Source organism: Sarcophilus harrisii, chromosome 1, assembly GCF_902635505.1.
Source record: "Sarcophilus harrisii chromosome 1, mSarHar1.11, whole genome shotgun sequence".
Lineage (NCBI taxonomy): Eukaryota > Metazoa > Chordata > Mammalia > Dasyuromorphia > Dasyuridae > Sarcophilus > Sarcophilus harrisii.
In genome coordinates, this window is record NC_045426.1 from 9,984,383 (window position 1) to 10,007,577 (window position 23,195).

The 23,195-nt window shown below is 36.6% G+C and overlaps 1 protein-coding gene across 1 annotated transcript in view; it reads left to right on the top strand.

Moving 5' to 3' along the window:
* CACNA2D3 (calcium voltage-gated channel auxiliary subunit alpha2delta 3) overlaps positions 1-23,195 on the top strand; it is a 1,010,949-nt gene that overhangs the window by 355,976 nt on the left and 631,778 nt on the right. Inside the window, exon 5 of the mRNA XM_031952127.1 lies at positions 22,782-22,944. Within this exon, the coding sequence (XP_031807987.1) occupies positions 22,782-22,944 (163 nt within the window). The remainder of the gene's footprint in view (positions 1-22,781; positions 22,945-23,195) is intronic.

Consider the following 23,195-nt stretch of genomic DNA (forward strand, 5'->3'; position numbering starts at 1 on the left):
ACTGAGAAAAGAAATGAGTGGTACACAAGAATCACAAGAAAAATAATCACCCATTTAGTAAAGGAAGAAAAACCAAGAATTACTAAAAGAGCCAGCTGATTTTCCTAGAGGCAAAGGTACTAGACACCAAATTGCCAACATTTGTAGGACATTCACTATGTGAGTCACAGCAAAATGTGGCAAATTCTCAAAGAGATGAGAGATTACCTTAATTGTCTCCTGAGGAATCTGTATGCATGTCAGGAAGTAACAGAACCAGACTTAGAACAGCTGATTGATTTAAGCCTGAGAAATGAGTACAACAATGTATATGTTATCACTTTATTTACTTAACTTATATGCAGAGTTAGTTTTGTTTATTGTTGAGTCATAGGTGACTTTTCATGACCCTTTGGGATTTTCTTCATAAATCAGAGTGGTGTTTTTTTTTTTTTTTGGTCCAGGGGTACACAGCTGATATCTGAGGCTAGATTTAAATTCAGAAAGACGAATTTTCATGACTCCAGTCCTGGTACTCCTCTTCACTATAACATTTACCTGCCCCTATAAAATTCTAGTCTTGATGAATCAAAAGTCAGAATTAAGACTTCCAAGAGAAATGTCAACAATCTCAGATATGCAGATGATACCACTCTGATTGCCATCAGGATTAAGAAGCCTCTTGGTGAGGAAAAAAGAGGAGAGTGTGAAAATTGGCTTGAATCTTCACATAAAAAATAATAATTTGGAACCTGGTCCCATCACTTCCTGGAGGAAGAAGAAATGGAAGAAGTGTCAGGTTTTATATTTTGGCTCTCAAAGATTACAGCAGATGGGCACTGCAGCCATGAATTGAAAAGATGTTTGCTGCTTGAAAGAAAAAAAATGGTAAATTTGGAGAGCAAAAACATTATCTTACTGATAAAAGTCTGTGTAGTCAAAGTTAGTATTTTTCCAGTAGTTCTATATAGCTGTGAGATTTGGACTATACAGAAAACTGAGCAGTACAAAATCTATGCTTTCAAAGAAATTTTTAAAAAATATTTTATTTTAAATTTATGAACAAAACAAGAATTTCCATAAGATGGTTGAATAAAAATGATTGCACATGAATTTGCAAATTATTATGTGCAAAAATACTATTCCTTTTACATATATAATAAAAGTTATTATGTAAATTGTTTTCTTCTTCCCTATCCTAGAGATGGCTACCATAAGACACAGATATGTGGATGTATGTAAAATCAGTATATACATATTACAATTTATCAATTCTGGCTCTGGATGCAGATAGTTTATTCCTTCCTGTATCCTTTGCACTAAACTCAGATATTTATAATAGTCAAAGAAGCCTTTTGAAAGTCCCTTGGACAGCAAGATCAAGTCAGGAAATATTTAAATTTATTCAGACTATTCATTGGAAGGACAAATAGTGAAGTTAGAGCTTAAATACTTTGGCCACACAATAAGAGTAGAAAATTTGTTAGAAATGACCTTGATCTTGTGAAAACCTGAAGGAGAAGGAGAAGGGGAAGATGAGACGGATATAAAGCATTATAGAAGCAAAGAACTTTACGTTGGACAGACTTTGGGAATAGTGGAGGATAGAAGGGTCTGGTTTGTTACAGTCCACTGGGTCCAAAAAGTCAGACATGACTGACTAAATGAACAAGAACAACAAAGCCTCTGGGAAAGTAATTTTATCTCCTGGCTCTCAATTTCCTCTTCTTCATAATGAGGGAGTTGGATTTAGTGACTTCCAATGTCCTCTCTAGTGCTATATCGATGATGTTCAGCTGAAATAAGCCTGGGTTTAATTAAAAAAAAAAATGGTTGTAGGATTCAGTTGGTCTTCAATGTAAAACATTTGGAAATTATACATTAGACCTCACAGTAGCTGACATTATCTTAAGTTAGGATTCTATACCATTTGGGCTATCTAACATAGCATATGTCTGTCTTGTAAAGTTGCTGATGGAGGTGCTCTCTCTGTTATCCTTCAACTACATGGTCAGCAGAAAATTGCTTCTTGAATCACACAATGCTTTTAATCCTTCTGTTTCATCTTGACCATGAATCCTTGGGAGATTAGGAGCCTGTACATGGCAGGGCTTCTGACTCTTTCACCAGCTGAGTCTTACTCATGTTATAGGATCTTTTCTGCTAGGATTCCACATGTATGTTGAGGCAGTATGTTTTTGTCTGGGCCCAGGGGGAGACAGAAACATTTTCCTGAGTAGCTATAGCATGTAGATCCCCCATAATGAGAATTGGGTCTCTGGTAGATCTTAATGGAATTGGACCCATGGAGTCCATGAGTTGTGTATGGAGATACTAAATGCAAAATGTCTCAGTTGTAGATTCTCAAGTTTTATTGCAGAAATTTTAGGAGGAGTTGGAAGAAGGGAACAGAAAATATTAGTGAATCCTAAGTTTAAGGCAGATAAATGAAATCCAGGAGTAATGACAGAACTACTGGAAGGGATTCTTGAACCCTCATCAGTAATCTGAAAAAAAATCAAGAAAAAAAATTCCCAAATTGGATCTGGCCAAAGGATTTTGAAGAACTCGGGTGATCATATACTTTAAATCCAATTCTTTTATTTTGATAATGAGAAAACTGACCCACAGATTGGTTACTGGGATCACGAAAACAGAGATCCAGTGATAGAAGGACTATCATAGACCATCTGGTTCAATCTTTTCATTTTCCATAGAGAGGCCCAGAGAATTGATGTAATTTGACTAAATTTACATAGGAAAAGGCAAAGCTAGCATTTGAACTCAGGTTCCTTGATTTGAAAGCCAATACTCTTTTCATTATGACAGGTATCAGGTTTCCTAGAGGAAAGAAGAAGGAGTCTGTAAAGTGGAATCCACTGAATTTGAATGTGATCCCAGAAAAACAAAAGATATTAAAGTGTTGATATGTGAACTAGAAGAAACATTAAGTGCCATCACATCAAACTCCTTTATTTGTTCAGAAGAGGAAGCTGCCTGAGATTTAATGACTTTTCTCTGGGTGCTTAGCTAATAAATGTTTAGAGAGAGATTTGAATTTAGATCAACGGGAACTCCAACCTCAATTCCTGATTCATGACTATATCATGTTGCCTGCCTGTGAGACTTTGTAAAGGTGATTATGGTCAAAGGGACCAATAGAAGAAAATTAGCTCTTCTGTAGCTTGAGCAGGTCCAAGAGCTACTGAGTGTGCTCTGTTCCTCGGGGGTCAAACTTCTGACTGCTGGTGTCCAGGATCACCTTAGAGCACTACCCCAACCCCATCTATCTGGTAGAGAAACACAAGAATCACATTTTGAATCCATATTTCCATATGAATTTTAGATTTCTTATAAGTTACTTTCCTGTCTTGACCTCATACCTTTATTTATCCACATAACACCCACATGTCCTAGGATACCTATATGGTGTCTAGGTTGTCTACCATTGCCTAGGGGGAAAGTTGTTCTACTTGGCACTATGGGTGGAAAGAGAACTACTCTCAGAGAATTCCAGAGAGGGACAGTTTCCTGGGCTTTGCAAAACCTCAGAAAACTAAAAGCTTTGCCCTCAGGTTTATTGACATCATTGGGTGCTCCACATTTTCATGGCTGGGAAGAACATACATTTTCTGTAAGCTGTTAGCATTCCTGATTTAATCTAGATCAGAAATTCACCAAAGTTTGCCAATGAGCTGGGTTTGGAAGACCAAAAATAGCAGCATTACCTCCTTGGGCAAAACTGCAAATAGATTGTAAATTCTCAGTTTTATAAAGGAAAATAAATAGAAGATTTTGGGGTTTCCCCTATAAAATATCAAAACATACTCTTTACAAATTAAAGAAAAATCTCTCTACTTTGTTAAAATAGCTAGATAGCACTGGAATTTGAATCAGGAAGACCTAAATACAAATCCAATCTCAGACACTAGCTGTGAGACCCCAGGCAAATCATTTAACCTCTGTTTCCTCAGTTTCCTCAAGTGTAAAATGAAGATAGTATTAGCACCAACCCCCCAGCATTTTTCATGAAATAATAGTTAAAGTACTTTATAAATCTCAAAGCATTATATGATAGTAATGATCATCATCATCATCATCACCATCATCATCATCCAGGATACTATATCTAACTCTGGGCACATTATTGAAGCAAGGACATTGACTAGGACATTTTCAGAAGGTGACTAGGATAGTGAGAATACCAGGCAATGGCTGGGGTGGGTAGAACATCACAAGTTGGGTTCAAGTCCAACTTCAGATACTGACTTGTCTTATCACCCTGGATGGAGAGCCTTTCTGTGTCTCAGTATCCTTATTTGCAAAATGAAGAATTTATACTCAGTGATCTGTTGGCTCCTATGCAGCTCTATATTTCTGATCCTAGGATTCTATTCTGTAAAAGGATCTGTTAACTTCTCTGGAGACATTTACCTACAAAACATATTCTAGATTTTGAATGGCTTTTTGGTGGATGAAATATTGGATCTTTTCTGCTTGACCCTAAAGGGTGCAAATAGAAATAACAGAGACAAATTTAAGCTTCCTGTAAGGAATATAGTTTTGAACAAAGACAGCTATCTATCTAGGAGAATGGAGTAGCCAGGGAGTTGTCTCTGGAGGTCTTTAAAGCATCTCTGAGTGACCTTTTTGTCATTAGTGTTGTAGAGAGAATTTTTGTTCAAGAGTGGGATTCACTAGATGGCTACTGCTTTTCCTTCTAGCTTTGAGGTTCTATGATGTTATTAACAGGACCACTCAGCATCCCTTAGTTTATCTGTCATTAGTTGAGGATCAAAGGGGTCTCCCAAAGCAGAAGGGGTAAACATTGTAGGAACAAAGGGATAATGGTAGTTCAATTTTTTCATGAATTTTTTTATGGGAATTCTTTCCTCTAACTTCTCCTTCCCATTCCCTACCATATGAATTATAACCACTCTATGTCTTTGTGTTTTGTTTTGATTCTTATCTAGGTGAGGTCTTTCCATAAATCCTTCATAGACAATTCACACTGAAAATTGTTTCCTAGTGAATGGCTCTAGATGTTAATAGATCCTGAAACAGGATAAGATCATGGGAAAAATCAACAAAGATCAGATGTGTACAACTGCATAGAACCCAAGAGTCACTGAGAACAATGTCCTAATGGCCTAATGGTGTTGTTTTTTTATCTTTCCACCAAACACATGGGCCTCTAATTGGTTGCATTTTATTTTCTGTCCATAATTTGTTTCTTTCTTTTTCAATCATTAATGTCCTTAAATTGTGTGCAAATGAATGTATTAATGTGTGTAATATATATGTGTATGTGTACACACATATTTGTATATATGTACACACATATGCATGTACACACACACACATGAGAGGGCACTAAGTGGCACAGTGGATAGAAAGCTGGGCTTGGAGTTAGGAAGAACTGAGTTCAAATCAAACTTACTAGCTGTGTAACCCTGGGAAAGTCCCAGCCCATTTGCCTCAGTTTCTTCAGCGATAAAAAATAGGTTACAAAGAGTTGGACATGACTACAAAGTTCAAATCAACCAAATTCACATATTTAGTCTAACTCTATGATTTCCTAAGGGTTGAGAAAAGCTAGTGAAGAATAATCCTTTACCAATCTATATATTCAACTGCTCTTAAACCCAGAATCCCTATACAGTTACATGAAACACTGTGTGAATAAAATGACCAGCTTGGGGGTCACCTAGTTAGTAGGTTTTTTGAACCTCAAACTCAACTCTCTTATTCAATCAATTTATTAATCAAGCAGTTATTATTAACCATTTACTTTGCCTCGTGTACTATGCTAAGCCCTGGGGGAAACAAAGAAGGACAAAAACAACTAAAAAAAAAATCACTGTCCTCAAGGAGCTTACATTTGAGCAGGAAACAAATTGTCAATAATCTCTAAGAAGCATTGCCTCTCAGAAGCACACAGACATATTCATATGCATGTGTAGGAGAGTGTTTTATATATTTCACTCATTTGGAAAGCATTTGTTTTTAAATGGCAGAGGAAATGGGCAAGAGAGTAAAATTAACTCTCCTATTCATTAAAAGACCTACTTTCCCATCATTAAACTAATTTACTTTTTAAGATCCTAAAAACACTCCAAATAGCAATCTATGAGAGTATACTTTAATGCTCTATATCCCAATAAGATAATTCTTCGATGCTATTCCATCCAGTTTTAGTCACTGTCATATCCAAATGACACGCTCTTCAGAATCAGTTTTATCGGAGGCAATCCAATTACATGGATCCACTATAAGAACAATGTCTCTTATATTGTTTTTCACACTTATAACATTGTTAAGAGTTTGTTTTCATCAACTGTCTCTTCCATTTGGGTTTCTTGATGTCCCCATTCAATCTTTAGTTGTTAAAACATCTCAAAGAAATGATAATTTTCCCTTCATAATCAATTATATCCAGTAGCAAATTATAGTAGTTACAAATTAAGATCACATATCCTTTGGGGTATAACAGTTGCAGTTCCTATGTTAGTTAATTGTACCCACTCATAGAAGGTAAAATCAGAGAGACATATGCTCACATAAAGTTAATTATTCTCTATTGGTGGTGAAACTTCAAATGTTTCTATTCACATTATACCAAGTAACAGAAAACTACAAAATTTCATTGGTGAAATCACAGTACAGTAAAAGAAAAGAAAAGAAATGAAAAAAAGAAAAAACATATTTATTGATTTGTGACTTTAGGACAGATCTATTATATGTTTATCAATTAGTCAAATAGGAGTTATCTACCAAGGAAATTATAGGTCCCAGATTATATGACTTCTTCTCTTAATGCAGATCATCAATACTTTAGTAACTTGAGTTTTAGACATTGTTTTGTGGCACTAAGAGGTTAAGTAACTTGCCCAGGACTTCACAAGCATTACATGTTAGTATGAATAAATATATCTTTAATGCCAGGGTAGAAATTCTGCAAACGTTGTAGGTATTTATGTAGTGACAAGCAAAAGAGGCTACTTTCTTAACAAAGCATCAAGGGAGATGGATAAAACTGTTGTATCATGTTAAAAGGTATTGTAAAAAATGACATTCTGATACTACTGAACACATCTGTTTCAAATGAAACAATAATTTGATTTTGAAAGGAGATACATGACTGAGAAGGAAATAGACATTTAATATTAATATATAATAATATCCCATCATCAGAATATGATAGAACAAATATAAAAATAAGCAATATAGTAAGAAAAGATCAATGTAGCTGACTTAGGAAAGTCTAATTTATTCAACTATAGAAGATAAAATAAAAAAAGTAGGGGATATCCAAGTACATGTGAACTTTCAGAAAAATTGAACTGTGAATTTAGACAACTGATTTCTAGTTGTATTTATAATACACTATCACTGCATTATCAAAGACAGCGTAGTGCAAAGGCCTCAATCTTGGGGCAGCAAAAGTCCTGAACCAGATTAAAATATAATTGGGAAATGTTTAGCAAAATAAACAAAAATTCAACACAACACAGATAATGTGAATTTGTGGTTTTCTATGTCAATGTGTGGCATCTAGGGAGCGGTTTCTATTCGAGTCTGCATCATTGCTGTGGCGAATGGCCCTGGAGCCAGAAAACTGCATTTCAATTCCTGTATCTGACATGTTTTGGCTGTGTGATTTTGGATCAATCATTCCATCTGTCTGTGGTCTTTCGCACTGTCTTAGGCTGGACTTTGAAGAGAAGATTTTGGTTGTTATCAGTAGAGTTGTAGATTTTAACTTTCCCTACTTTATGTTGATTACATGTACTTAGAAATCAATAAAACTTTTGTCAAACTCCTCCTTTTCATTAGGATTGAATCTACTTTTTTGGTTTGATATTCGTCTCCCTCTTTTTTTTTTTTTTTTTTTTGTTGTTGTTGTTTGTTTGTTTGCTTGTTTGTTTAATTCCTTCGGAGTCATGGGCTATCTGGTTCCTGTTTCTCTAATATAGTGGCCACTTAATGAATGTTGAATTGAAATGTATATAGAGACAAGCATGTTCATTAATGCTTACAATTGGATCTCTGGAAAAAGAAACATGTATAACATGCATTAAAATGTAATCTATATTATTAATATTTTCTCCATTATTTTTTCTCAAGTCTTCAAGTCAATAAAACAATATATCAAGCTCTGACTTGTAGCATTGGCTAGTTTCTGTGATGTAAATGGTCATACTGAACATTAACAATGGGGAGCCACAGCTGGTTCCAACACATCCCCAAGATCATGCCATTCTAAGAGCCTGAGATGGAGTGCATGGATTGAAAAGGGACAATGGCAAGTAATTCCATTTTGTACAGACTGGAGGGAAGAAATTGTTTTACTTTTTGTCTTGTATTCGAATTCTCTACTTGGCACACAGTAAGTCCTTTACAAATTCCTATTGGTTGGAATTATCTCAGAATTCAATGGATAAAGGTCTCTGTGCTGAAACTGGAAAAAATAGAATGAAACTAGATTTGAATGCTAATCTAAGTAGTTTGCCTAAGTGCTGGATGACTCCTGTGGCTTTTGGACAAGAGTGATGGGATCAGTTACATTAGTGCAGTGAGAAGACCTTCTAAAGGGATAATAGAATAGAAGAAGGCGAAAGATATAAAATGAGGATTGAAATGTAGGCTCTGGGCAGATGGAGAAGACTTTGAATGACAAAGTAATTAAACTTTTCTTTAGAGATTAGTTAGCACTAATGAATTTTATTGGGTAAATGAGTGACATGGTTAAAGGTGTGATTAAGGAAACTTCCTTGAATAATTGTGTAAAAGATCTCCTGGTAGGTGGAAAGCCATAAGACAAGAATGTCAGTTAGAAAGCTATTACAATAATCCAGGTGACAGCTGATAAGGACTGGATCTAGAGTGGCAAATATGAAGAGAAAAGTGACAAGAAGAAGATATGTTGTAGAAATCAAAATGATCAGATTTGACAGCTGATATGGGGAGAAAGAACATGAGTCCAGGATGGCATTGCAATGGGGAGCATTCGGAAGAAGGGTGAATATTGGTTAACAAATTCCATTTTTCTTTGTACATGTTGAGCCTGAGATGCATGTGGGATACTCAGTTTAAATATCCAATAGGTTGTTATTGGCAATATGGGTCTGGAACTCAAAAAGGAAACTGAAGTTGAATATATAGATCTGGGATTCATTTGCATAGAGATGATATTTCTCTAGAGAGAGAAAAAAAGATGATCTAGGACAATAGCTAGTTGTATACCCACAAGGAGGGGACATGTGATGGAGAGTAAACCAATCAAAAAGATTGAGAAAGTATGGTCATACAGGTAGCAAGAGAATTAAAAGAGAACAGTGTTAGGAAAAATTATAAAGGAGAAAGGATTCAGGAAAGAGAGGATGTCCAGAAATGTCAAATGCAGCAAAGAAGTAAAAAAAAAAAGCAACCAATGGACCAACAAACAAAAAACCTGAAATAAAACAGTGAGTACTGTGTAAAGAATTATTATTACTTGAGAGGAACAATTGCAGATAGTGAGGGTTTGAACTAGAATAACTGAAATATTACTCAAAGAAACGGAGTAATTCATAAGCTTTTTTGTAAGAGAGATTTTAGAGAAATAATAAGTAAGAATTGGTAACTGACTCAAGGTAAGTTTTAATTTTAGAGATAGAATGTGTTTTGGGGAGATTCAGAAAGAGGGGAAAAAGAAAAGCCAAAGAGGACATCAAAGTTTTGAAATTGGTTAAATGGGAGAATGATGGAATCAGCTGACATATTTATCCTTTATGGCAGCCATTTTGTTTGACTCTCAACTACCTTATCTTATTTACTACACATGGTTCCATCCCTGATGCAGTCTGGAACAGTGGATAGAATGCTACACCAGAAGCAAAGTGGATTCAAATCCTGACCCTGCCAGTCCTTTGTGATGTTGGGAACATCATGTCATCACTCAGAGCCTCACAAAAGTCTATAAGGATAAGAGTCATAGAGCAGCTGGGTTCTGCATTGGCAGAGGTCTGTGAAATCACAGCTTCTTAATGCTGTGATGATAATGGTGATGGTGACTCCATTTTCCTGGCTGGTAATGAACACCTTTCACTTTTCTGATCTGGGGATGTATATCAAGAACAAAGCTGCAGCTTTTGCCATTCTTAGCTCAGCAGCTGTTGATGTATTTCTTCCTTTCTGATATGTTTTGGATTCTGTGGCACGTTGAATGGGGCTCCAAGGGCAGGTTTTTCCCAGTATCCTGAAACAGAGACTAAAGCCTACATAATCTTTCTTCCTTTGTTCTTTTTGCCCAATAGAAATACTGAGTTTTTAATATGTTCCATCAATGCTTCTGGGAATTTTTTGAACCCTCAAGGCAGATGGATATCTTCTGTGCTAACCATGGTCATCTTTGGTCAGCCCTGCAGCTCATATTCCCTAAGGACCTGTGGAGGCAGGGATGGAAGGGTTTTGTAGTGACCTGCTCTCCCACTTTAGGGAATGAGAGCCAAGACCTCATCATGGTGGCTGGGTTCCAAAGAATGACTTCACTTGCTCTCCTGATCCTCCACCCCCTATTCATTTTTTCCCCTTGCAATTGAAGTCATGAAAAATTTTCCTTCAATTGGGTTCTCAGAACCTCCTCCAAAGTATCTAAGAGAATGCTAACAGAATCTCATTTTACTCCAACCCAGATGACAAATAGGGAACTCTGTATTGCTAGGGGAAAGAATATGTTTGAGTTCCATTTGCCAGGATCTAACGAATTGAATAAATTTGAATTAATGTATAACTCTATATAGAGAGAGGGATTGTTTTTGGTTGGGTTAAGCAATATGCATATTCAGATATATGGATGTAGGCTTGCTTCTTCTCCATACCTATGACAATCAGGTTTTATTTATTTTCCCTTTATATTTTCCTCCATTGATTTTTATAGAATTTTTCTGAAAGAAACCTTATGTCATCATCAAACATATTTCTTCATAATTGATTTCTTTCAATTCAATTTGATAATCATTGATTGATACTCACTGTATCACAATCAATACTGATTATAATAGGAGATGGAATCCAAGACTCAAACCCAAACCAGCCCTACCTTCAATGAGCTGCATTCTTAGGATGTACTTTAAAGTGCTGACATATGGGAGGAGAGGGACTGGTTTTGTTCTGCTCATCTCTGAAGGTCACAACTATGAATATTGGGTAGAAACTCCAAAGATAATTGGTCTTATCCAACTGTGCATCCAACCATTCCCTTAGAGATGAGCAGAAGTTGAATTGATTACCTGGAAAGGTAGTGGGAGCTCCTGACTGGATAACCCCTCCTTGGGGGTGGGGGAGATTTGTATTAGGGACTATTTGACCATTGAGGTTCTTTTTAATTTTATGATTCTGTGATTCCATGATCTAGTGGTCAGAAGCTAGCAAACTTTGCTTGTAGACTGACCATGAAGGTACCTCCTTGCTGTCTTAGCTTACCAGTAAGATGGCTCCTCACTCTAGGGACAACATCTCTTCCTTTTAACCAGCTCTCACTGTTGGGAAGCTGGACCTTAGTAAAGCTTAAATTGTTCTCTTTTCACCCATCACTCTCAGATTTGCTCTCCAGAGCCAGACAGAACCAGTCTTATTCTGCTTCAGACACATAAAGGCAACTAGCAATCTCCACTCCCACCCCCACTCTTCCTTTTTCCAGACCAAGCACCCAGCCTTCCTGCACCAACTTTCAATAAATTTATGTTCCCGTGGTCTAACTTAATTGATGATTTTCCGAGTCTTCATTTTAAAGACAACACTTAGGAAGAGTCTTTATCAGTGGCAAGAGCTTTGGTGACAAGTTACTGTTCAAAACTTCTTGACAAATTACATTTCCTGCCTGGTAACTCCATAATCACTTCAATGATAATTACTGCATAATTGCCAAGGAAAGGTCATAAATCAATCTAATGTATCAGAGCTGTAAATTACCAGCATTATGGCTTTGAAAATACAATGGAGTGCACAGCTCTCCTCCCTTCTTTTAGTGTGTAATGAAAAGGTGGCCCATTTCCTTGCCAAGGCCAACCTTTCTACATGCTTCCTTGATAGCTTGCCCCTCCCTTATCCTCCAGTAAATTGATGCCCTGTTCCTCTCCTCTCATTCTTCAGTCTTTATTCTTTCCCTATCTACTGACTCCTTCCCTGTTTCCTACAAATCTAAGTCTGCTCCATTCTCTTAAAAAAATACTGTACCTACATCCTCTCAAGCTTTCAAGCTTTCATCCTATAGCTCTTCTATGTTTCAAATATATAATTTTAGAAAATATCTCTAGGTTAATTCAATATTATTCTCACTCATTTAAAATATTAATATTTGACTTATTTTGGTTTTATATGATATCGTTTTTAATTGTGTTTTCCTTATCCACCTGCACAATAAGCTATAATTTTAAAATAAATTTATACACACACACACACACACACACACACACACACACACATATATAGTGGTTGTTTTTACCAAAACTAACCAACATGTTAACCATCTCACTCATTGTTTAACCTTTTATAATCTGTCTTCTGATCTCATTACTAGAGTCAAATTTATATCTCCATTTATACCACCGGCACTTACTGGCAAAATCCACTAGCTTTTATCCATTCATTCCTCTTTTATTTTGACTTCCCTACAGCATTTAGCAATATTGATCATCCTCTCCTCTTGGATCCTGTTCCTTTTTTGGTATTTTGATGACACTGCTTTCCCTTTGCTCTACTACTTGTGGGATGTCTTGGTCTCCTTTCCTTGATCATTTTTTGGATACCAAATGCTAACTGTGGTTACACTCCAAGATGATTCTCAGCTCTCTTCTTACTTCTTACTTCTCCCCCTCTCCTTTAAGTCCATCAATTCCCATAGGCTTAATGCCTCTATGCAGATCATACCAAATTATACAATCCAGTTCTAACAATATCCTGAGCTTTATTCTTATATCCCCAACTGCCTACAGAAAGTACCAAAGGCATCTTAAAGTTGATATGTCCAAAGTTATATCCATTATCTTTATCTTCCAAGCCAATTGAGATTGGCTTGAAAATTTCAATGGCTCAATCTCTATTTCTGTCAAAGACTCCAGTATGCTCCCAGTTACTTAATGTGACTTTTGTGTTGATCTCAGTACCATTCGTTATTTATATAGCTCAATATCCTTCCCCATATCTATGCAACGTGCAAGTTTCTTTAATTTTTGCTTTCCCAACACCTCTTAATCCATCCTCTTCTTCTTTCTAGAATGGCCATTACCCAAATTCAGGTAACTGCTCTTTTTCACCTATTGCTACTTGGGATTCTTGCCTCCAGTTTCTTTTCTCTCCAATTCAACCTTCCTTCCTTCAGTGTAAAAGTGACATTTCAAAAACATTGGTCTACTGAAACTGCTTCCCTGGTCCCAAAGATCCACTGGGTCTCTATAACCTTTGAGATAAACTATAAACTTTTCTCTAGCATTTAAAGTCCATTCAAATATAGCTCCCTTCCTAGACTTATTTGACATTACTCACCCTTATAAACTTCATATTTTGGCCAAACTGGAATATGTGTGATTCTCCAAACACAATTATTGCATTTCCTTTCTTGAAATCTTTCCACAGTCTATTACCCTTTCCTGGAATGTATTCCTTCCCCATCTTCACTTCAGATTGTCTAGTTCCCTTCCAGGCTCAGCTCAATTACCACTTTCTGCATAAGACCTTTCTGGTTCCCTTCCATTTGCCAGCCCCCCCCAAAAAAAAAAAAAGTTACCCACCTACTTTTTATTACTTTGCAAATAAATGGGGTGTTTCATCTCCCCACTAACAGGTACATTCTGTATATATATTTTTTGTTCTCTTTGTCTACATGTCATTTCCATTTCTTTTAGGGTGTGGGGTGTTTTTGCTTTATATTCAGTCCTCAGAGTGTCAAATCAATGTGTGTTTGTTTATGTGACAGAGAGGGAGAGAGAGAGAGAGAAAGAGAGAGAGAGAAGAGAGAGAGAGAGAGAGAGGAGAAGACAGAGCGAGGGAAGGGGACGGAAGGGGAGGGAGGGAGAGAGAAGCTTGCATGTCAGTGGAATATTTTCAAAGTTGTTATTGTGCTTTTCTTATATGGTGATCACCCAAAAGCAAGTATAATGGATAGATTTTAATCTTAATGTGAAAAAATAACTTCCCATTTAGGTGCCTCTCACATTTGCTTTCCTTATATCATACTCCTTTCTATGTTTATTCAACAATTTCGAGGTTCTAAACTCAAGGAAAGCTCTCAACCAATTATAGTAATTTTACTCTTATCCAGAGGAAAGGATAATATGGAAATTAAGAAAATTTAGGATGATTTCAAAAATAATTTGACAGAAGAGAAGACTGTACATATTAATAACTTTTTAGGTTTGTAGAAAATAGTCACTTAAAACAACACTTATAAATGTTTGTTATTCAAAGGAAAATATGTGGTTCAAAATAAATATTTGAATAGAGTCAACATTCCAAGATATCCATATAAGCATCTCAATAGTACATTTACATGGCAGAGGCTGTATTTGGGGAAGGGGGGGAGAGTGATCCAGATGCATGATCCCATCATTGTTCTAGGGCACTTCCATCACAGAAGAAGCTTGTTTAATATGATAGCCTTACAGAGCTGCCATAGGACACTGAGAGATTAAATGACTTTTCCAGGGTCACACATCTGGTATGTGTCAGACCCAGAGCAGTATTCCTGGATTCAAAGGTCTCTCTATCCATGCTTGCTTCTGTGTATTATAATGTATAAAATGTAAATGATAAATATGATATATTTAACATGTAGATTCACTTACTACTAATTGAAATGTACTATCTGCTCCATAAATATCTCTTTTAAATGCATGGTCAGTCACAGCATTAATCAGATTGCCAACTCATTCCTGAATAAGAATGTAAGCTCAATGAAGGCAGGGATTGTTTTAACCTTTGAACTTGGACCTTTAGGATGCAGTAAAATACCTGGCATAAAAAGTATTTGATTAATCAGCAGTCATAGATTATTTGGTTGAAAAAAGTTTGGCAGTTAGACTTATAATTATAGTTATGTGGAGGATCCTTCTATGACCAAAACCTCTTTGTTTAGTCAATCTTCTTCTAGAGTTGTCTAAAGAGCCAAGACATCTATTTGTAGTACTCAGTCCCACCAGAATTTCGGGGAAGTCTTTGCAAGTAAGAAATTCTTGGGGCAGCTAGGTGGTGCAGTGGATAGAGCCCCAGCCCTGAAGTCAGGAGGACCTGAGTTCAAATCTGGTCTCAGACACTTAACACTTCCTAGCTGTGTGACCCTGGGCAAGTCACAACTCCAATTGCCTCAGAAAAAAGAAAAAGAAATTCTTTTGAAGTATCTTAAGCAAATACTAGTCCATCATTCAGAGGGTAAAGACAGACACTTATGGGGTCATCGAAATTTGATGGCCTCTATGGAAAAGATAAACTTGATATGATTTTCTTGGGTCACGAAGTGGTCAGAGGATCTATGCTGGAAGCTATTGGGAGATGATCACTTTCCTCCACTGTTCTCTAAAATGATCTTCGAAGCCATTCTGTTCTGAATTGATTCTCTTTTCTCTTTACTGTTTTTATTTTTAATTTCTTTCATGCTTTCTCGTCTAACATTTCTTGAAGCCACCCAAGTTCCTGAAGTAGAAGCACAGCAGACAAATTTGGGGACTGTCCCAAAGGATAAAGAGTCAATTTGTCTCTTAACACTGATGATATGATGTCATTTGGGACATTTCAGAAGGCAGCTGGGTAGCTTAAGCACAGCAAGGAAGATTTTGCTCTCATTTATTCTTTTCTTTTTCAGATGAATGATTAAAAAGAACATTATACATTTGAAAAACAACAAGCTAACATCTCCAACCTATTCCTCTCATATTCACTTCTGTATAGGAAAGCACCTCTTTCTGCTTCTTTGAAGAAACAAAAGTTAAAGGTGGAATATTATATTTTAAGTCTGATTTTTTTCAGTATGTTGATTAACTTGATTTCCCCTCTTTTATCTAATTTGTTAAATAAGGGATGATACTCTGGGAAGGAAGGAATGAGAGGAGAAAGATGCAGGTGTTATAATTACAATAGATACCAAAAAATCTACTATTAAAACTTTTGGTTGACAGCAGAAGCCCCCCCCCCCCCGATATTAGTTCTCCTAAGGGGCAATTCTTAATTTAGAATGTTAGGTAGAAAAAGAAAGGCACAGGAGTCAGTGACTTCTTTCTTGACAAGAGAAAAAAAATCTAACCCCATATTGCCCATTGTAATGTCCAGGCCAGCTTTCTGGAGGATCTCTGGATGGGCTTTGGTCTTAGCAGTAGAATTACCACAAGGATGGTCAGGGGCAGAGTCTGAAGTCTTTATTCTTGAGTCTTGAGTCTTGAGTATCGAGTGAATCTCACACATTCACTCTTACACTTTCCTCACTCATTCTTTTACACATTCTCTCTTTCTCTCTCTCTTTTTCTCTCTCTCTCTGCCTCTCTCTCCAGTCCTCTCATCCCTTAAATACCCTAGTACAATTGCATCACTACAGCACACTGAGCATGTGCCACCTGTACAACCATTACATCACCATATTAAGTACTAAATATATGATTACTAGAGAACCATTATCTCATCAGTCACACTGAGTGAGCACCCTGCTGTAAGTATCCTTGTTTCAATTACACATTTCCAAAGTTCCAGCCCTCTTTTTAGCCCATATTGCACTTTTCTGCTCAAGAAGCTTCATTGATTCCCTATTGCCTAAGGGTTAAAGCACAACTTGTATTCAGTATTTAAAATTCTTTATAATTTGGGTACCTCTTATCTCTTCAGTAATATTAAACATTAACCTGCCACCCCCAATAATTCTGCATTTTGACTAAATTGGCCTCTGTGCTTCTCTGTGAAATCGACATTTCATCTCTGTCTCCTTGCCTTTCTGCGGACCTCCTCATATACCTAGAATGTCCACCTGATCTCCATTTCTTACAATATTTGGCTTCATTCATGGTTTAAACTCATTACCATCTCTGCTAGAAACCTTTCTTGATCCCCTTGGCCCCTCCCCTCTTCAAATTTCATTTTGTTCATTCATTTTGGAGGAATGAGGAGATTGGAAGCCAAATCATAGTGGGTTTAGAAGAATGAGAAGCACCTAATATGCATGACTTTCTCAAGGAATTTAGGCATGAAGTATTGGAAAGATATTGCAAAGCTGTTAGTGGGGATTCTAGGATCAAAGGAATGACTTTTTAGGCATAAAGAAAACAAAAGTGTTTCTGGAGGCAGCCAGTAAATAGGAAGATATTGAAGATGAAAGAGAATAGAAATTATATAAGAGAAAATTCTGCTAGAAAAATGGAAGGAGGTGGGACCAAGGGTCCCCCTAGCAAATTGAAGACTTTTCTCTTTATATGAAATAAGGTTTAAGGAAAGGAAAGATGCGGAGAAGGATCTGTGCAATTAGGAACAGATGAGAAGGTGAATGACCTCATTCATTTTTATTGATATGATGTTTAACAAGTTTAAGATGCATCATTTCTGGATAAGTAATCACTTTATTAACAATGCTAACATTTTATTAATGAAAAAGATTGGTGGTTTTCTCCAATACTAAAGATTCTTATGGTGGGCCTCACAAGTTATATGCCATTGGAAAAATGAGTTTTCCTGAGGATGGTAAACAACTCTAACAATTAATGAGAAAATAAATTTGATAATAAGATATGGGCTCATTCTAATGAGGGTCTTGGATCACCCAGATCTTGGTGAAAAGGACTTATCAATTTCTGACAAAAAAGGAGCATCCCCATGTTCCTAGATCTGGCTTATTATATATCCAATATTATGGATATTACTTATCCATAATGAAAAGAAATCTACCCATTCCCTAAATTTAGAATTTCTTTACTTTTTGATTAGTTATTATCCTGGGTAAGTCTTTGTCCAGGATTTCCCACAGTTATTAGACAAAGAAGCATAAAAATGTTATTCCAATTCAATAATTAGTTATTAATATGTGCAAAAAATAACAATTTTTTAAATTGAGGCATAGGGAACAATGTTTATCTGAAAGATTTGAATTAGTGGTGCTATGGGGGATTTGAGTAGATAGAAAGATGTTTGTAAAAGCCTCTGTGATGAGTGTGGGAAAATGACCTGATCAGGGAGACATAAAAAAATGCTTTTGGTGAAGGACTAGTCGAGATCATGTATCATAAATTTGTAACTGACCCCATCAGCATAGTTTGGTTTGCTCAGATCTGTTTAATTCAATTTGAATGAGAGCAGATGGGTTTCCTGGTGGGATGGATCCAGTGTTGAGGTTTGGCAAGACATGATTGATAACAAGACAAGGTTGAAAGCGATTCAGATGTAGAAGTGAATTGATTCACCGAAGAGTTGAGTTAGGGAAGAAGGAAAGTATAGGCAAATCCTGGGAAAGAATTTCATTTAATAAATGCTTTTTGATATATTAGTTTATGGAGAAACACAAGCTGTGAGCACCGAGTTTTAATAAATACCATCAGGAGGTAACTTCCTGAATAGACATGATTTGTCCTTCTGATTTTGCCACCAACTATACATTGACTTTGGTACTGAATCTATTTGGGCCACTGATTTATCACCACTAAAATGAAAGAATTTAGCAATTAATGTTTCAATATTCTGAGTGATCCAGACAGCTAGTGCCATGAGGAGTATAGAGAAGAGAGAAGCCACTAAAGGTTGGAGAGATAAGGGGAAAACATGGGGCAGGAAATGGGGCTCAGCTAGGCTTTGAAGGATGAATAGACTTTTGGAAGCCAAAGTAGATTGGGTAGAAACTTTCCTGGAAAGGGAAGGGGAACTTCCATGTAATGCTTTAAAGCTAATATATATATTCGTGGGGGCTAAGAGTTTTGTTAATGGAAAACAATGAGAAATGAGGTTGAAAGGTAACTTATATCATCATGTAGATGCTACCAGCCAAAGGATATTTGGATTCTCCCTATAAATAATGGAAATGATTGAAAGTTTTAAAACAAGTGAATGATGGGGCAAAAGCAACTTAAGAAAGATGAATTACTGTCTCAGAGGAATGGATGCTAGGACTCTTAGTTAGAAGGGAATCTTCAACTGGAGCAGTTTCTAATCATAGGAAGGCTTGATGATTGTTTTTACTGGCTTCCAATTGTGGTCCTCCTTCTCTGAGCATTGTACATGAAGTCAGAATCAATGTGAGTTAGGGCCCGGCTGTCTCCCAAGGTGGATAAGACCCCAAGACCTAGCTAGGTGGATGAAACTGCAAGAGTTCTCCCATAACTTAATTCCCCACTGAAATGCTTCTCCTCTATAGACTATTGAATATCATTCAATCCAATGAGTGGTATCTTAGAAATCCTGGGAGAAGGAAACTGAATGGAATTTCCTTATGGACTGACCATGGACCTCAATGGTGAGATAAAATGATAGCTCTGATTGTACAGCTCACAAAATCCTTCTTTTCTTAATTGCTAAGCCACTCTGATGTCATGTGTTAGACCTACGAAGGAAGAATGGGCTGTACATATCCGCTGGGAGATGAAAAGGGAAGTACATTGATCATGGGTAACTGATAGGTTTCCTTTGGGAAATCAGCCATCTCTGGTTTCTTCCTGACTTCATTGGCATTCTGAGCTTTGTGGATAATTTAATTACTTGGGAAATCAAAGGCCCCATAAGAAATCTGGACACAAAAAAAGAGTTCAGGAAAAAAGAAAGAAAAAGAAATTATCACATCATTCTGTTGAGAACCAGCATACAATTCATTTTTCAATAAATTAGCTATCTGGTTATGGGAAACAATAGCCTGGAAGGCTCCTCTTAGCATTGTTAACTTTCTGGGAAGTGCTTTGGTCCTGAAAAGATTAAGATGTCATTTAGTATAATACATAGCATGCATCATCTCAATGTTCTATATACTAGGAAACTTTCAGTGTGTGTGTGTGGGGGGGGACCTGAAGTGTCTCTGAGATAATTCGCTCATGTGATTGAGCACACTGTGGGATCGATGGAGGCTAATCATCCATGCCTACATGCCTGTTATTTAAGTGCCTTTTTGTGTAAAGGAGTGTGATAAAGCTTTACTCACATTTGTATTTGCATATATATATGTATATTAATTTTATCCTGTGTATCTCATTATTTGCCTGGAGGTGATAGTTACTTGGTGTGAGTGTGGGGAGACAGAGAAGGCTTGATTGCCTAAAAGAGTTCAACTAAACACAATTTCTAATGGGCAGGTATATATTCCAGGGAAGCATCATGGTGGAAGAGGAAAAAAAGGATCTGGAGACTGAGAACTACATCAAATCCCTGTTCTGCCATGCATTACCTGTGTGACCTGGAACATGACATTTGATGTCTCTTGGTCTCCATTTATTAATTTATAAAATGAAGGAGGATAGATTACATCTGAGATGTCAAGTTCCCAGCTTGCCTAAGTGGAGCCAGAAGGAGATTTAAATGCAATGAAGACATATTTGACAAAATAAATTAAAATACAATAAAAAGTGGATAATGCTAATTTGTGATTTTCTAAGTCAGTAAGCTGCCTGTAGGGATCCATTCCTATGTTAGTTTGACATCACTGGATTGGATGATCTAGATCTTCCAGATCTATATCTAGGATCCTATGACAAGATGTCTATCTAATTCCACCTTTCAACTTCCCCTGCAACATCAGATGCTGGACAGCTCACCTCATTCTGGATCAAGGAAATAGAAGGGTCTGTAGCAAATAGGTATTGCTGAAAGGGAATAATAAAGGGCACATAAAAGACAAATATGATCTTGAAAGAATGTCTATAGTTGGATTTAATAATGAGATTTACCCATAGAAGGAACCTGTACTTCTGAATCTTTCTGCTTCTATCTTTATTTCTAGTGAAAATCATTTGTGATCCAAAATGGAAGAAAACAAATACATGAACTACATTATTTTTGATGTGCTAACAACCCCTATTTTTTTAAAACAGGGTGCCAGCCTCAAGACTTAATTTGTCAAACTTTAGCCTTGATAATTAAATTCCTCTATTCTCTATTGATTTATAGTCTCTTCAATGAGATCAGTCTGGAAAGCTAGAATGGAATTACCTTCTGACGCATTTTACAAGCAAACAAAAAAAAAAAAGTACTTCATTCCAGCAATAATAAGGAACCAAATAAAGGGTCTTGTGGAGAGCAACTTGATTGAATTTGTGATCAAATAAGATCAATTTGGAAGCCATTTGGAAGATGAATTAGAGAAAGCTCATAAGATTATAGAATCATAAACTCATAGCGAGAAGGAACCTTGGAGACTGAGTCCAAATTCCTTATTTTAAATAAATGGAAACAAGAGGCTTGGTGAGGTACAATGACCCCAGATTACACAGTTAGTAAGAGTCTGAAGTTGAGTCCAATTGTATCTGACTCAGCACTATCGCACATAATTAAGGTAAAGTGACCGACCAATTAAGAGACTAGTGAGAAATTAAAGTCCATTATGGGCATGATAGTCATTTGAGTGTTGAGTAATTCTCATTATATAAAAATGGAGAGGGATTAGAATTCCAAAAGTCTGGTAACCAATTTGCTATGAGGGTGGGGTGAATGAAGAGTTGTGGATATATGTTAGGTTGTAAATATTTATAACTAATAGAATGACATTGAAAGAAAAAGAGAGTGTTGAGAAGAGGGAGAGAATTGGGAGGGGAGATAACAATTACCATGTTGGAAATAATGAGTTTGAGATGTCTGTGGGATAATTAGCTGAATGTTTAAAGACGTTAATTACAGGTGTGGAGTTTGAGCTCTGAAAGATGAGATGTTGAAGGCCATCTTCATTGAGATAATGGAAGACTCCTTGGGAGACAATGAGATCTCTGAGAAATCAAGTGAAAGAAGAGAAGTATGCCCCAAATTATGGGGCATAGCTATATAAAGACATTAGAATATGGATGGATAATTAAAATCCTAAAGATGAGTATGAAAACAAGAGAGTAGACAGGTCAAAAAAAGATCAGGATAAAGCAATGTCACAAAACTCCAGAGGACAGGGTATTCTCCAGAGCAGAGAGGTCAAGCAGAAGGAGTATTGGGAACAGGTCTCTAGGCTTAGCAGTTTAGAAATCACTGATGACTTTGGGAAAAGCAGTTATAATCAGGTTGCAAGAGGTAGAAGCCAAACTGCGAACAACTAATAAGGAGAAGCTGTACTAGGAGATCATTTACACATTATAAAATGCGCTGGGTTTTACAAACATTAATATTAAATATAGATAGATATAGATATATTTAGGGCACCATGCTGTTCAGTCATTTCTTGGCAAAGATACTGGAATGGTGTGCAATTTCCTTCTCCAGCTTGTTTTACAGAGGAGGAAACTAAAGTAAAGGAGGTTAAATGATCTGACTAGGGTCATAAAACTAAGTGGCATCTGAGGTAAGATTTGAACTTAGGAAGAGAGTGAGGATATTGTAAAGGATAACTTTTTCAGTCAGCTTTCTCTTTGGGCCAAAATTGCAGAGCATTCGGTGATCTGCATTTATAGATTCGCTTCCATAGGAGTTCCCTAAACCAGTGAAGGCTTAATCCCTTTCCTTTACCTTCTGTAGGTGGGTAGGCTCAATTTTTTTTATCTTTCAGCTGAAATAAACCTTTTTTTTTTAAAGACATACTCACATATGGATGGTAAAGAATGAAAAATTATTGGAAAACTCATTGAATACCCAAATCAGATATACACACGTAACAATGAACTCCATTTGATTTCTTCTTTCAGTATGAATATTTCAACGCAGTCCTGATTAATGAACAAGATGAGGAAGGAAAATATTTGGAGCTGGGGAAGGAGTTCATCTTGGTTCCAAATGACCATTTTAACAACTTACCTGTCAACATTAGTCTGAGTGATGTTCAAGTTCCAACCAACATGTACAACAAGGGTAAGTCTAGTTTGTAGCCATTTGATATTGGGACCAAGGGACTTGAGCTGGGAAGACTCAGGTCACTTATCCATGAGACTTATGGGCTGATACCAGGAGAGATTTATTTTGACAAGTTAGATACAGATCTAAGGACAGATCTATGGACAGACCTAGAGTAAATTTGTCTTCCTGCTAAGGATTTCTGCCCTATTCCTTTGCTTTTTCACACTGTATTTGATCCTATCTGTCTATCTGTCTATCTATCTATC